The sequence below is a fragment of the Agelaius phoeniceus genome, chromosome 17, assembly GCF_051311805.1.
Source record: "Agelaius phoeniceus isolate bAgePho1 chromosome 17, bAgePho1.hap1, whole genome shotgun sequence".
Taxonomy (NCBI): domain Eukaryota; kingdom Metazoa; phylum Chordata; class Aves; order Passeriformes; family Icteridae; genus Agelaius; species Agelaius phoeniceus.
Window position 1 is genome coordinate 12,467,129 of NC_135281.1, and position 15,185 is coordinate 12,482,313.

Genomic DNA, 15,185 nt, shown 5'->3' on the forward strand with positions numbered 1-15,185 from the left:
GTTCTTTTTGCTGAAATTGTCACTGCTCCTGACAAAAGCCTTTGCAGCACCACAGTCACTTCTGACATTAACTGAGTGATGGAGATCACTTCTGACAGATCTCTTCCAGAGGAGAAAACATTGGGCCCAGAGTGTTCAAAAAATCATCAGGCAATCCTCACTGCAAACAGAGATGGAGCAGGGGGAGTTTCTGGGCTCTAACTCTCCTTCCTCAGTGTATCTGCAGGGTTCACAGGTGTCCCCATAATCTTCCAGGGTGCTTTGGTAACACATTTTCTAAAGAAGGGAAGAAACAATGCAAGTGCATACAAAAGCTCCTACTGCCCTTTGGCTGAAAACTCCAGACAAAAGCAGTTTAATAAGCAGATATGCCCTATTAGCTGTTAATTAGCAGTTATGACCTTAGTTTTGGCAGTCATGCCTGTTACCTGGAACACAAGTGAGCTGAGCTCACCCAACTGAGCTGATGCTGAATCTCACAACCTGACAGGCCATGAGACACATTGCACACTCAGCTTCTCCTACCCAGAATCCAGTCCAGTTTGCAAACTCCATTCCAGACTCTGGCTGGAATCCAGTCCGGGTTTTCCTTTTTGCCAACTCCATACCAGACCCTGGCCAGAAATCCGGTCCAGATTTTCCTTTTTGCCAAATAAATTCCGGACTTTGGCCGGAATCTGGTCCGGGTTTTCATTTTTGCCAACTCCATTCCGGACTTTGGCCAGAATCCGGTCCGGGTTTTCCTTTTTGCCAACTCCATTCCATACCCCAGCCATAATCCAGTCCGGGTTTTCCTTTTCCGACTCCATTCCGGACTCCGGCTGGAATCCAGTCCGGGATTTCCCGCACCCTGGATCCCGGATGGAATTGCCCAAAATGAAGGAAAATTCCGTATTTTTCTGGCTTCCCGTGGCCAGCAGGATCCGGGATGTGCTGAGCCACCCCCTCCACCCGACAGCACAATACTGGAATTCTCCCCAAGAAAATTCAGTGGTGCCATCTTGAGAAAGAAATACAAGTCAGCAACAAACAGGGCAGTATTCCACTTTTATTGTAGCAAATATACGGGACCTTTGAATGACAAGATCACTTTCCCAAGGAATTACTAGCAAAAATACCCACAAAAAGTTCAAATAAATAAGAATACATGAATATCAACATCAAAAGCTGGTCTGCAAATCCTCAGTTAATCAAGTTCAGTCCTTCCAGCATGGTCTGTTTATTTTTCAGATGAAAACCCACTAATGCAATGGGAGCAAAAAAGGCTCAATACCTTTAAAATAAGGCAAAAAATAGTGCATTCTAGGCAATTTCATACTGTAGAAATTTTATGTATCAGCCCCAAAAAAGCACATACTGGCTGAAAAAACTGTCAAAATTCTCTCCGAATTCTAACAAGATCCTTTAAATAGCAAATACAAGGTCAAAGTTACCTGAAACAATGAATGGAACACAGAAAGGACATGAACAGTGACAGGATGAGGGCAGATCTCAGAGTCTGGAGTCAAACAGGACAGCTCAGCCCAATGGAAGCAGCACATCCCTCCCTGCAGCATTATCCTGCTGTATCCAACTGAAAACGAGGTGGGAAAATTACTGCCCTCAGCACAAGATGCAAGCAGTGAAGAGAAAAGGAACATGGCAAAAGAAAAACAATATTGCTTTAAATAGTAAATATTTAAATTTTAAAGGAAAACAGTTTATGCACATTAGAGTGAAATTCTGTTTTTTCACATCTTCTAACAGGGTCATTTCACTGAGAATAACTGAGTTGTTCAAAGTTTATACTCATGCAACTTGAAGCAGAGTCTGGCTGTTTATTTGAAGTACGACCTGAGCATATTTGTTCTGTAGGTAATACTGCAGAACAATAAACCTTTACATTCTCTAGCAAAAAAATAAATCACTCTGTTTAAATATCTCACATCACAGTAATCTGTTCTTGTTCAAGAATCCTCACCAGTGCTAGGCTTAGATCCACATGATCATATTGCTAAACCTTGTATAAAAAAGGCCAATAGCCACACAAACACGGTGCTGGGGAAGTACCTTAAGTAATTAATCTTAAACTGAATGTGTTTGATGGAATAAATTTTTCTGCTCTGTTCAGAAGTGTTTCTAAAGACAGTATCCAGCAATACAAAATGAAAGAAATAAAAACCACAGTTCTCTTCATAAAAGGAGCTCTTTTCATCTGTAGGCCCAGAACACAGTGAAGGTAAAACAGAAACAGGACAAAATCCAACCCTTGGAGGTCTGCTCAGCCAAGAGCTGTTTGCTGAGGCAAGCACAGAATTTCTCTGTCTGTGTATGAACAAAGACAAGCATGTCCAAAGTACCAAATCAGTGACAGAAATTAGACTGTTGTGATTATCACAGGAGACAAACCAACCTGGCCAGATCTCAGGTGGAGCCCAGTGATGAACAAGTTTTCAGACTCCTTTAAAGTGCCATCACCACCTGCACCTGCTTCCCTTTTTAGTCTCCAATGACAGACTGGTGTCCATAAGATGACAAATATTACATTCAAACTTTCCTACCTCTGTGACAGAAGACTTTTCCCAGTGCCAATCACCTTTGCTGTGGTCACAGCTGGTTGAAATGGAGTTTATTTATTCTTAGAGAAGGGATCATGCAAAATGTGCCTGTATCTACATGCTCTCCTTACAACCCAGGAAAGCTTCAATTTAGAAAATTTAGCATCCAGCAATATTCAATGCTATAACAACATGCTAACTTATTTACTGCATCTAACAGAATTTTTTTTTTAAAAATGTTATTCTGATTATTGCCTGGATCCTGCTCACCTCGGGTTTGGAGCTTGTAACAGTGAACTAGAACAGTGCATTAAAATCCTGATTATTGGCAAAGCAGCTCTTCTGTTTTTCACTACTGCTCATGTGAATCAGGAAAACTTGGCTAAGGCAGGCTTGCAGTATTTGGCCAGAGCTTGAAATACAAGCACTGGGTGCAGGAACCTTTCATCTAAAAAAGCTGAAATACAGGAGGCTGGACCAAAACAAAAGGGTGAAACAGCAACACTGGGATGTGCTGGTCCTCTGCAGCTGCTGGTGTTCAGTCCCATCCTGAGTGCCAGCACGCCTCTGACACAGCCACCCCCTGCTCATGAGCATCTCAGATTCAGTTCCACTTGAATTGCATAGAGCTGAATGTACATGCAACTACAACTCTTATTAAGTGTAACTTTACAAATACTGATTCTGGACATGTCATACTGTCTATTACATTCATTTCCTTTACCAATTCAAAATTTCACATTTGGTCTCCAATAGACTAGGAAAAAAACACTAAAAATATTTCTTAGGCTATTCCTGAGCAATGTTTTTATGTACTGTAAAATACTCTATACTACATTTCTTAATATTCTCACTTTTCAAACTACATATAAATTCATGCTTTGAAATTTTACAAAGCTGAAGATCTGGTAGGCACAATGAAAGATAGAAACAGCTAAGCATCTTAAAACCAAGATGAGCTCACCAAGAGAAGTGCAATTTAGCTATATACATAATGTACTCTTTAGTATTTGCTACTTTTTCATTTTCTATCACAATGTGAAGGATCCTCTTGCAGAATCTGGTCCATCAGAGCTCAGCTCACTTCTCATGAAGATTGGGGCTGGTGGCTGAGGAGGAAAATACCTCACCAGGATTTTAAAGTGAAAGTTAAAAACATTCTTTAGAATTTCATCTTAACAAGATCCTGTCCTTGGCTGCGGTGAGTGATTTGAAATTGTAATAGGTCAAGTGACACTTGAATATTCTCAGAACTGTCCTCTGTATTCTCCTGTATCTCACAGACACAAGAGAAGACAGAAGGCCCAAGAACAGGACCCAATCCTGTGCTGTACAATTTCCTTCTGCAGACATTTCCCCATCTCACCTCCCTCAGCCTTAAGAAGCCAAGCAAGACTGGACCACAGGATAAATAAGAGTCATCTCAGATGACTAAAAATAGGTATCTTCTGTATCAAAATATATCTTTACTTGAACCTACAACACCCTTTAAATTCTTCCCTTAAGAGTCTGTTTCTTGTATTTTGAGGGGCCACCAGTTCTGAAAACTAGGCCACACAGTCTCTGCTAAAAGCCTTAGTTTGCATGACTCAAATATATCCATGTGCAATTTGAAATCTGGTCATTTCCCCTAAATGACAAAAAGCATCAAGGCCTACAAAATGAACTTCCAGGAAAGCTGTCTGTAAACACAGTGAAGATTCCAGGGTATAAAAATACACATTCCATTTTCTTAATCTGTCATTATTGATGCTGTCTGGTCCCTAATACTTTGTCTTAAAAAGAATTCTTTCTGCATTAAAATATTTCAAAACATTATCTCCATTCTTCTTCTTCTCAAAAAAATAATACCTGTTCAATCCAAAAAATCCAATTCATCATCTTCTGTGAAGAATTAGAGTTGACTTTGCATAGATAACAGGCTCCATTGTTTTATAAAAACACCAAAATCAAACCTGTCTTACAAAAAGCACATCTAGGCAGGGAGAAAGAGCATGGACCCTATTCCCTCATACCCAGCAGGGTAAATACAAGGAACACTCAGCTGGTGCAGTCAGGACATTCTACACTTCTCTAAACTTCACACTGTGCTATTGTTATCCTCACTGAGCAATTATAAATATTTTTGAGGAAAGACCAATGGAAGACATTTGCCTTCAGAGAAAACATTTTCTGCTGGCTTAAGATCAAATCTATAGAAATGAACAGTGCTGACTCAGAACCACGTGCCAGGAACATTTTTCTCAGCATCTTCCTATGAAGGAAAAAAAGATTCTTCTGCACTGGCCAGATGCTTTCTAGCAGTCAAGAAGCATCAACATTCACTGAAATTTGCGTGGTGTTTGCTTTGTGCCATTTGTTTTCATTTTCCTGTCCACTGTTGTTTTTTTAGGAGGAACATAATTGCTGGCATTGCCATTTTTCTTTGGATTTGTACACGTGTATGTTTTTAAGCCTTTGATGGGAGCAGCTGCCCCGTGGAATGCTGGGGTTTGCTTAGGGGGCCTGATGTTCCCAACACTTTGGATTTTGGAGCTGCTCTCGGGGGGCTGCAGATTGAGAAGCTGCTGCTTTGCAGCTGGTTTCTTCCTCAGGTCCCTCCTTCCATCTCCAGTTTGCCTCTGAGGAGCTGCTGCAGGCCCAGCTCTCTCAGGAGCCTTCGGGCACCGCGCCTGGCGAGCCTCCTCAGAGCAGGGCTCTGCCCTGGGACCCAGGCAGCTCCTGGGCAGCCTGGCAGCCCCTTCCAGGGGCCCTGCCTGCCTGGGGGGCACAGGGCTGAGCAAGGCTTTGCCTTTCCCGGGGCTCTTGAGGCCGCGGCTGGGGCCGGGCGCGGTCTGGGGCCGCCCTTTGGCGGCCCTGCCCCGCTCGCTCTGCACCGTCTGCATCTGCAGCCACTCCAGCTGCAGCAGGCGCTCCAGGTACTTCTCCAGGGCTCCCGAGGGCTTGGGCCGGAACTCGGCTCTGCCTTCCACGTGGGCAAAGGTGGCCAGCTGCTTCAGGTCCCACGAGTTGAAAGGAGGGGGCAGGAAGTCGGGGTAGTAATATTCGGATTCTTTAAACCCCATTTCAGGGATGTGTTCCAAACAAAGCGGGTCGATTTCTTCAGCTCTGAGGATGAGTTCTGGGGGAGTGCAGGGAGAGGGGGGAATGGGAATCCTTTCTGAGTCAGACAGGTCACTGGCACTATCATCTTCAGCATCTGCTTTAATAATTTGCACCGATTCAAAATCAAGAAACATTTCACCTACGGATGCTTCTTGCCATTTTGAAGAGCCTGGACTGGCTCCAGCAATGTATTCTTCGTGATTCTTCCCCAACTGTTCTTTTTTACTGCAATAAAAATGCTGCACTGGGACATCCTTAGCCCTACAGAAGTTTTCTTGTGTGCTGCCCTTTGTGCCAGGGGGGAACCTGTGCAGGAAGGATTCGCTTTGATTTCTTTCTGGGGGACTCCTCTGCAGGAAATACTCATTTTGCCTCCTTTCTGGAGGACTCCTGTGCAGGAAAGATTCATTTTTCCTTCTTTCTGGGGGACTTCTGTGCAGGAAGGATTCGTTTTGCCTCCTTTCTGGGAGACTCCTGTGCAGGAAGGATTCATTCTGCCTTCTTTCTGGAGGACTCCTGTGCAGGAAGGATTCGTTTTGCCTCCTTTCTGGGGGACTCCTCTTTGGTCCTTGTGCACTATGCAGTGAGCTGCAAACACTGGGGATCCTAAAGGGAAAGGAAGTTCATCTCCTGTTAGAATGGTCAGTGCCTTTGAACAGCAGCTTACAAAGGTCTTGCCACCCCTTCAAGGATGGGCATCTCCACGACTGAAGCTAAAACTGGCACAGAAACTTGGTACTGAGGCAAAATCAATAATTGCTGGTAGAGATAACATTGCCTACAAATTGATTTGTTGTTGTTGGGTTTTTTTGTTATGGTTTTGCCTGAGAACTCACTAAGCAGGATAGCAAATTTCTATTTTGATAACTTAAATTGGTTGTTCTCATAAATGGTGAACTCTAAGCCAAATGCAGCTCCAACTTCATCACAATCATTTTTTCAACCAGTTTGAAATGACTACGAATGAAACAGATAATCTTAACATAAAATTTACCTTTTTGACTGATTATTGCCATCCAGCTGGTTCCTTCCCTTCTTATAAACGTTTGCTTGGTGACCATCTCGAGTGTCATGGGAAATCTGAAGGGATATGAAAGTTTGTGATGTTATTAAGAAGCTGACTTAGAGTAGGTACCATTTTTATGTTAGAAAAGGAGATTATTTACCTTTTCAATGGCACTTGATACATTTTTGCCTAATCTTCCAGAAGGAGATTTCACATAAGAAATTGGTTTATTTAGTCCTTTGGTGCTTGGATGGCTTTTTTCATTACTGTAACCACAAAGGATTAAACAGAATATCAGATATAAATAGCAGCATATATGAGTGTCAGAGTAGAGGTACAATAAAAACTTGAGAGTACAACTGAGTTTAGAAAAGAGCTGATTGCAGTCATTCTTAAAGTTCATCAGGACTGTGCCACTGTGGCCACTTTTTACTTTTTATACTACAAATGCACTGCTGTATTTTTAATATTATTAACACAGTAGTGAATAATTCTACCAGATGATATAATAATAAAATGTAGCCCTTATATAGAAAACTCTGACAGAGGATCCCAAAGCTTCTTTGGACATAATAAATATTACAGATATTTAACTACTGATTTTTATAGTACCTGGTCGGTGCTCCAATTACAATTTACCAAAATTAATTATAAAGTACGATATGAAGGTCACATATGAAGCCAAATATTGCTTGTCTTTCCCATTTGCATATTCTCAACAAAATTTAAAGGATTATTCCTTTGAAGATAAGGAGTGGAAGTGAACAGGGAGCATAAGGTCTCTTCTGGTATTAATACAAACTATTTCACAATGAAGGCACAAGAAAATTCCTTATTTCATATTATAATAGGCTTGTGGAAATATTATTAAGAGAAAAAAGCTCATATGAAAGCAAAAGGAATGGCATTCCTGATCTGGGCAGCTTAGAACTAAAACATACTTCCTTAATTAAACCAGATACATTTCTGTGTAAGCAAGCACACAGAATAAATAAATCAGCATATTCTGTATGAATAAGAACAGTGTTTGCTCTACAAACAAGAAGCATTACTGATTTTCAAAATATTATTTCAGAACAGGAATAATCAAACTGTGTCCTTCTATCTAATCTAGCATTACTGCAGTTCAGTTAATTTGCCTGGCTGTACATCTTGTTCTCAGTGTTTATGTCAGTATAGTCAGATTTTGTTTTTAAAAACACATGCTTTCACAAATTCAAGAGCTTATAAAAGAATGCAACTAAGTCCTGTGCCTCCAGCATTGCTGCAGTCACCTCTGTGACCTTGTGACCTGCACGATCATCCTGCACAATCATTTCTGTCACTGGGATCAGGGGAGAGGAAGGCAGTGGGAACAGGACAGCCAGGCACTTATTAGCCAAGCCCAGCATGTTGACATTTCAGTAACTATAAAAAGTGAAATTAATTTCCTTACTTTACCATTCCTTTGTGGTTTTCATTGGTGTGGCTGTGGCTTTCCTTCTGCTGTGTCTCTCTGTGCAGTAATAAGGGATATTCCTGAATTCCTGGTCCCATTATTCCTCTTTCCAAAGGGAATCTGCACCTTTTACTGTTACATAATCTTCAAACGGCTCCAGTCTTTTGGTTTTGCAAGACACAATCTATCCAATGCAGACATCCCCACGTCCTGGAGATGCTGGCGACAAACAAAATCCTCCCGATGTGATTCTATTTTTAAAGCAGGAAGATAAACATAATCAGCTACCAAACTGGACAGGAAAACAGTCCCCTCCCCCGGCACTCGCTTAGCGGGAAGCAGCAGCGCTCCATTTACTATTCCCAAAATAAGGAATACCTGCAGGTACGGCCGTGCTCCCAGAGCTGCCGGGCAGTGTCATGTGCTCATCCCCATCCCTGCTCAGCCTGCGCAGCTCCCGGCGCTGCCGGGCCCAGCCCTGGGGGTGGGAGTTCCTGCTCCAGGGGATGGGGAGCAGACACCAACCCCTGCTGCCGTGCGAGCTGAGCGGCCTTTCTGTGCCACAAAATGCGCTCTTCCCATATGCATATATGCAAATCTTGTATCCAGTACTTCATCGTTTTCTTTTTCCAAAACAAATGTCTCATCAGCTCCTACTAAAATTACTCAGAGCAGGAGTATTTTTAGTATATTTAGGAGGAGTATCCATTGCTTTCTTTTACTTCAGAGGAACTGCATTCCCGTACCAGGGAGCTGCACGGTTCCAGGGGCTCACAATGGTCTGCAAATGTGACAGGTGACAAGCAGCTCTCCTGACGCACCTTTACTTCTACTGCAGTGCTGTTTATGTATTTACAGTCATATTAATGTCCGTGTCTACTGACACTTGATCCCCTCCTATCCCATCCTGTCCCGGCCGCGCTCAGCAGAGCCGAGTCCCGGAGCCCCGGAGCGCCGCAATCCCGCACCGGCCGGGGCAGAGCAGCGGCTGCAGGGGGCAGCGCCGGCCGGGCAGTGCCCGGGATGGTGGCAGTGCCCGGGATGGTGGCAGGGCCCGGGATGGTGGCAGGCTATGGCAGGCAGTGCCCGCGGTGGATGGCAGCAGTGCCAGCGGGCGCAGACTGTGCCCGCAGCGCCCGCCCAGCCGGGCCCGCTCCGCTCCCTCCCGCCGCCGCTATCACCGCGCTCCACAAGGGCCGCTCCTTCACTCAGGGGCCGCCCCGCATTCCCCGGCGCTCCCCGCCCAGGCCCGGTACCTGCCCTTACGGCGCGTCCGTCGCCAGCGGTAGCGGCAGCGCCGCCCGAGCGCAGAGCGCGGGGGCCGGGCCGGGCCGGGCGGGGCCGGGCGGGCCGGGGGAAGCGGCCCGGCGCCTGCGCTGCGGGTGCGGAGCGGAGCGGCCGCGCTGTCCGGCCGGGGCTCGGAGCTGCTCCCGCGCTCGGGCTGCAGCGGGGGCCGCGCCGCCCATGGGCGCTGTGGCGGCCCCGAATGCGGATCCGTCCCCCGCCAGCCACGACACCGAGCCTGGCGCCGCGGCCGCGCCCGACAGCTCTCGCCCGCCTTCCAGCCTCTGCAGCAGCCCCGGCTCCCTCCTGCCCGACAGCCTCCAAGCCTTCCCCGGCCTCGACTCGCCCAGCATCCAGTGCGACAGCCTGGAGTGTCCCCCCTGCTCGTGCTGCTGCTGCCGCCGGAGCGCGGGCTCGGCCGCAGGCAGCGAGGACAGCCTGCAGGCCCCTCTCGCCCGCGGCTCCGGCACACGGTGCTTCGGCGCGCACCGCGCCTCCAGCGATCTCTCCGACAGCCTGGAGTCCTTCATCCAGCACGACAGCCTCCAGTCGCTCTCCAGCCTGGGTGTGAGCTCCTCCAGTATCAGCGGCGATAGCCTTGAATCCCTTTCCAGCCTGAGCCTGGGGGCCACCAGCCAGCACAGCGATCTCGAGTTCATCGGGCACTGATTCTGCCTTCAGCTTCCCGCACAACGCCTTACTGCTGGCTCTCCGCCAGCTGCCCTGAGACCTGCCACGCTTCTGCCTCTCGTTCCAAGGTGACATTGTTCCAGGTGATCCTTGCTGTATCCAGTGCAACAACCTCAGACCTTTCTGTGGCTGCCATTCCCAAATTAAGTGCTTCAGAGGGGTAGTGCTCCTTATTACCTGCAGTGTTAACGCTGATTTTTTCACCAGTGAAGAATGGAAGTGCGTGGTCCTCGAAGGAATCCCAGCTACCTCTCAGATCTCTATGAGAACATGTTAAGGGCTGAAGGAGCAGTGGCACGAAGGCAGCAGCAGCCCCCAGCAGTCCATACAAGTAGCAGCAAGACTTTTCAGAGCAGTGCCCCAGCCAAGGAGAGCCCCCAGCCAAATAATCATGCGAGCAGCACCTCCTCCAGCTGTGACCCAGCCCTGCGGCCCATCATGCGTCGCCGAGCAAGGTCCCTGCCAACATCACCCGAGAGGAGGAAGAGAGCAGCAGTGCAGTGTCAGGAGCCCGGCTGCCGCATGAACAGGGTCAGGTTTGCCGATGCTTTAGGCTTGGAGCTCACTGAAGTGAAAGTCTTCCAGACTGGGGAGGATCCATCCATCCCTTTGCACGTCCTTTCCAGGCTCTCCATAAACTCAGACCTCTGGTACAGCAGCTTGAACTTGGAGTTTACTATGCAATGCTTGGTCCCTGACTTCCAGCAGCCTGCAGACTGTGTGGATTTCTCATCCCGACTGCAGGAGCAGCAGGTGTGTCTGGAACGGGTGAGCAGCTCAGATCTGGGGCTCAGTGGCACCATCCAGGTTCGGAATGTTGCTTTTGAGAAGCGGGTGTCCGTGCGCTACACCTTCAACCAGTGGGAAAGCATCCACGAGGTGTGTGCTCGTTGGAACTGCAGCATCCCAGAGAAAAACGGGCAGGATCACGTTGATGTGTTCACTTTCTTCCTTCCCGTGCCTCCTTTCCTCCTTCAGCTGAGCACTCTCGTCCAGTTTGCAGCAAGGTACCAAGTCAACGGCCAGGAGTACTGGGATAACAACAGAGGCAAGAACTACACCCTCAGGTGCCGGACTCACCCCCTGAAGCTGCCGAGGGAGTGTGAGGAGAGCTGGATCCACTTCATCTGAGCAGAGGGAGCGGTGCTGAGCAGCCTGTCAGTGCTCTGGTGGCACTCTGTGCCTTGGCATGGCGCTCTGCCCCTATGGCAACAGCCTTCTCTTTGAAACCTGCCAAACCTGGCCGAGTGTCCCAGGGCTGGGAGGCAGCCAGTGGCCTGTGCAAACTGCCCTGAACCTCTGGGAAAGTTAAAAGGGCCAGAATCTGTAGTGAGATACCATGATAGAAAAGCCATGTGGGTTTTTTGGGTGCATGAGTCATTGCAGAATGGTTCCCAGGAATGCTGTGAGGCTACCAGAGAGCAAAACAACACATTTCTTGTTGCTAGTGATACTCTTGGTTGCATAGAATGTTTCTAACTGATCTCTCTTACCATTTTTTACTGTTTGTTTTCTAAGTGGACAGTGTGGCTTAACTGGTTTTGTTTCTAATTTTGTTTATATTACTTCACCAAGTCAGGGCACTATTCCATTTATGCATAATTTGGATGACAGACACTGTAGGGAGGGAGTACTTTACTTGTATTTATATAAGTATGTTATTAAGGCTGTAGTCACGTTAAATATTTCCATTAATATCTGAGTTGGAAATTCAATGCTACTATGAGCAAAACATACATGAAAATGTGCCATCAGCCCTTCTGTTTCCCTTGGGAAAAAAAAACCAAAAGGTGCCTTTTCCTATCTCCTCCTTGCAGCAGGAGTGATTGTTACCAAAGTGTGTGTAAGGCACATCTGCCTGGGGAAATTCTCACCTTTGTCAAGTGATGCCCAAGTAGGTTTTCCTCAAGGTGGTGGTACAGGAATTGTCTTTTTCTGGTGCACCTGCTTTTACTAAGGGAAACAAGACCAGTATTGGACTTGTGTTGCAAATGTAGTTGAAGGTCTCAAAGCACTGTATGAATGCTCCTTATTTTATCACTGTTACCGGTAAAATTATAGATCAAGAAATGGATATGATATAAATAAATATATATAAGGAAAAGAAGTAGTGCAGGGAGCAGGGTACGGAAGCTTGGAATAGCATTCCAGAACCCTGAATCACAGTTGTTCCCCAGTGTTCCAGAACTACTGCAGAAGTAGCTCTGACTTCTTTATTTAACTGCTTGCCATTGTAAAACAGTTGAACTTCCAAGACTTGCAGCCTTGCAACACAAGCAGGAACTTGAAAACACTTAATTACACAGACCCCTAAACAGAATCCCTTCTGCTGCAGGGAGAGCACTGGAACACTGTTAGACCACCTTCCTGTGCTTCTTGTTTTACTATTTTTGTTCTGTGGTTTTAGTGTGGTTTAAGATTTGCAACAGGCTTAAATTTATGAAGTAAAAGTTTGTCCATAATTGTTCCCATACATAATCGTTACTGCATGGAAAGTTTAGCTTTATATGTGTAACACAGACTTTCAGAGCTGACTGGCTGAAGATATTAGAAGAGCTGTGTTTTAGAACTATGCTATGAAAATCAGGCCACTTACTTGGGCATCTTATTTTGGATTGGTGCTTATTTATCAAAATCACAAGTTGTTTGTAAAATCACAGTTGTAAGCAAGCCATGGCCAGTTATATATTAGTCTGGAGAGTCCACTGAGTAATTCTGGAAGTGCAGAAACCCCAAGAAAATGAATTTGTCTGGCAACTTAATGCTGCTTCTTTGTTGTGACACCCATTTAGCAAAGCTGGGCTTTTAAGTGAGGAAGCTGCCTCATTCCATTGGTCTTTGCCTTTCAGAGGAACCAAAGTCAGGAGTGAGGATTCTTTGAGCTGCTGAGCACCTTTTGCAGAGTGCTCAGAAAGCTCAGTCCTATCTGAACATGCAAACACATGCACAGAAGTTTCTTGTGCTGAATAAAAGGCACTATTTTCAAGCATCGTTCCCTCCTCTTTTTCCTTCTCAAATTACTGTTGTTCCTCCACCAGCAAACACAGCACACCATAAAAACCCCTCTCTTACCAGACACCAGTTCACAGTGGGTGCTGCTAGAGCTCAGAGCAATACTTGCTTTCATGCCAGAAGGATGTTGCTGTCTCCTGGCACAGACTGTCATGTGCTAGCAAATGTCAGAGCTGAGTGTTCCCTTGGCCAGGTCAGATTTTGTAAAGCTGAGGCTGTCACAAGAAAGGTTCATGCCAGATGTAGCACAGTGTGAGAGGAGTGGAGCAATGAGTGTCTCAGCAGTCTCAGTTGGGCTTCTATTGTCTTCCTTCCACAACCTCTCAGGGTTTTGGCATGTGCAAGGTCTGGAATACTAAATACTGAATCATTACTCCAGGTTTCCTTTCGCTCTGTGCTGGGCTGCCCTGCTGGAGAAGGGCTGACAGTGCAGTCCTGGCACTGCTGGCTCAGTGGAGCAGTGGAGCTGGGAGCCATCTCCGGGTTAAGCTGCTAACGCTTCACACCAGTACTGACACCTGCCACAGCAGAGCTGATATTTGCACTTAGGTTTGATTGCCACACTCAGTGATGAACTCAAATGGCTTCTGGTTGACAAAAATGGGATTAAGCCATTTAGTGCTCATATGCACCTGTTGTGAAGGTAAACTTAATAGCACATTTTTATCTTCTCAGGACAACCTGACTGCTTGCACTGTGTTCAAATTGAGAACTTCCCTTATAATGAGGATTTTGTAAAAGTGAATTCTTCACAAGGGTTATCACCATATCATGCACTTTTAAAAACATGTATTTATTATTGTCATACAGTAAATGAATGTCTAGTATTCCACAGTTTCAAGGTTCTTCCAAGCATGTTTTTTAAAGAAACATGAAATCCATGTAAATAAAAAGGGGTTGTACATTACACAGTATATCAATGAAACACATATGCTGGACAAAAGGTCCACCAGTTGTAAAAATGCAAAGTGCTTAATTAATTTTAAAAAGCAATAATAAAACTATGCCTATTGTAATACAGAAGATTGAAATAAAAGCTTTTCACAATTTTCTGTTGTTTCTGTCAATGGTAGTCCTGTCAAGAAAGCTCATGAAGAAACTTAATTTTGAGTTGCCACTTAAAGAGTAACATACTCTGGAAAGTAAGGTGGGTTTGAATGGCTAAACAATGAACAGCACCTAATAAAGAGACAGTGATCATTGTATGTATCTCAAAGACGATTGGGCTGCCACTTCCTGCATGGAACCTGTTCTCCTTTCACCTCAGAATTCTGTGCCTGCAGCACCTTCAGGATTGAGATCCAAGTTTGGAAAAAGGCTTGCTGCCACTTGATTCCAGTACAGCTTCATGGAAGAGAAGAGAAGAAGGGGGTTTTCCTCAGATTGCGCTTTTCAAATCTGTGCTAGACTTAACACATTCATTTCTGGGCCTCACAATTGGGTTATTACATTTGTTCTATTTCTTTTCTTTCAGTTCTCTTTGCTGCAGCCTTTCCTCCCAAACGAGGTTCTTTCCCCTGACAGGTTTCATGAAAATCTGCCTGTGCCATGTTAGGAGTGTCCCTGTGCAGTGCCTGATTTATCCTCCATGTGAAATGCAGCTCCATTGGGGTCAGTCTTGATAGAGCTGAGGATGGGAATTATCTGTTGCCAGGTTTCTCCTAAGGCAAAATGAAGACATTTAACTAGCAGACAAAATTAATAAAAATATACATTAGCAGTTACTTTTTAATCAGTGTTAATTACCACAAATCAGTTTAAATACATGGGCATGTCTCTATTAAGTTGTTCAAAAATATAAGATTATTTAAGAAAATTACCATTTATTTTCTGCAAACATCCAACTATCAAATTTGTCTCATAGTTTCCTGGTGCTACTTTTAATATAGGTGATATTTTTACATTTAGTTTCAAATTCACAGTTTATTTGTAAATTAAATTGCAATTTGTAATCACAGTAATTTACACGTATAGTCAGTAACTACAGCACTTAATGTGGTGTATCATCAGTGCTCAGTTGTACTTTACAGCTGGTAAAGACTTAGAACTGCAGTGAATGATTATTCCTTTGGCAACAGGAGTGTAACATTAGTAATGACTTCTTTCCCAACTT

General features: G+C 45.2%; 2 protein-coding genes across 6 annotated transcripts; one reads left to right on the forward strand and one right to left on the reverse strand.

Moving 5' to 3' along the window:
* Nucleotides 1-1,028: 1,028 nt before the first annotated feature.
* Nucleotides 1,029-9,486, reverse strand: FAM217B (family with sequence similarity 217 member B). 5 transcript variants are annotated; one of them, XM_077187234.1, is made up of 5 exons: nucleotides 9,347-9,486; nucleotides 8,084-8,337; nucleotides 6,809-6,914; nucleotides 6,637-6,722; nucleotides 1,029-6,248 (listed from the first exon to the last, which is right to left on the reverse strand). In XM_077187234.1, the coding sequence occupies exons 2-5, from the start codon at nucleotides 8,182-8,184 to the stop codon at nucleotides 4,859-4,861; spliced, it is 1,683 nt and encodes a 560-aa protein (XP_077043349.1). In that variant the 5' UTR covers nucleotides 8,185-8,337; nucleotides 9,347-9,486; the 3' UTR covers nucleotides 1,029-4,858. The 5 variants fall into 5 exon arrangements, with proteins under 5 accessions (XP_077043349.1, XP_077043351.1, XP_077043347.1 ...); XM_077187236.1 differs by having other exon boundaries at nucleotides 8,089-8,337; nucleotides 9,343-9,456; XM_077187232.1 differs by having other exon boundaries at nucleotides 9,343-9,456.
* Nucleotides 9,487-10,273: 787 nt separating this feature from the next.
* PPP1R3D (protein phosphatase 1 regulatory subunit 3D) lies at nucleotides 10,274-14,121 on the forward strand. Its single transcript, XM_077187237.1, has one exon. The coding sequence runs from the start codon at nucleotides 10,274-10,276 to the stop codon at nucleotides 11,189-11,191; it is 918 nt and encodes a 305-aa protein (XP_077043352.1). The 3' UTR covers nucleotides 11,192-14,121.
* Nucleotides 14,122-15,185: the final 1,064 nt, after the last annotated feature.

Bases quoted from the DNA above. Each gene is read 5' to 3' on its own strand.
- FAM217B (XM_077187234.1), bottom strand. From the start codon at position 8,184: ATGGGACCAGGAATTCAGGAATATCCCTTATTACTGCACAGAGAGACA. The intron at 6,915-8,083 runs GTAAGGAAATTA...TTGTGGTTACAG, and splicing joins AACCACAAAGGAATGGTAAA to TAATGAAAAAAGCCATCCAA. The intron at 6,723-6,808 runs GTAAATAATCTC...ATATCCCTTCAG, and splicing joins TATCAAGTGCCATTGAAAAG to ATTTCCCATGACACTCGAGA.
- PPP1R3D (XM_077187237.1), top strand. From the start codon at position 10,274: ATGGAAGTGCGTGGTCCTCGAAGGAATCCCAGCTACCTCTCAGATCTC.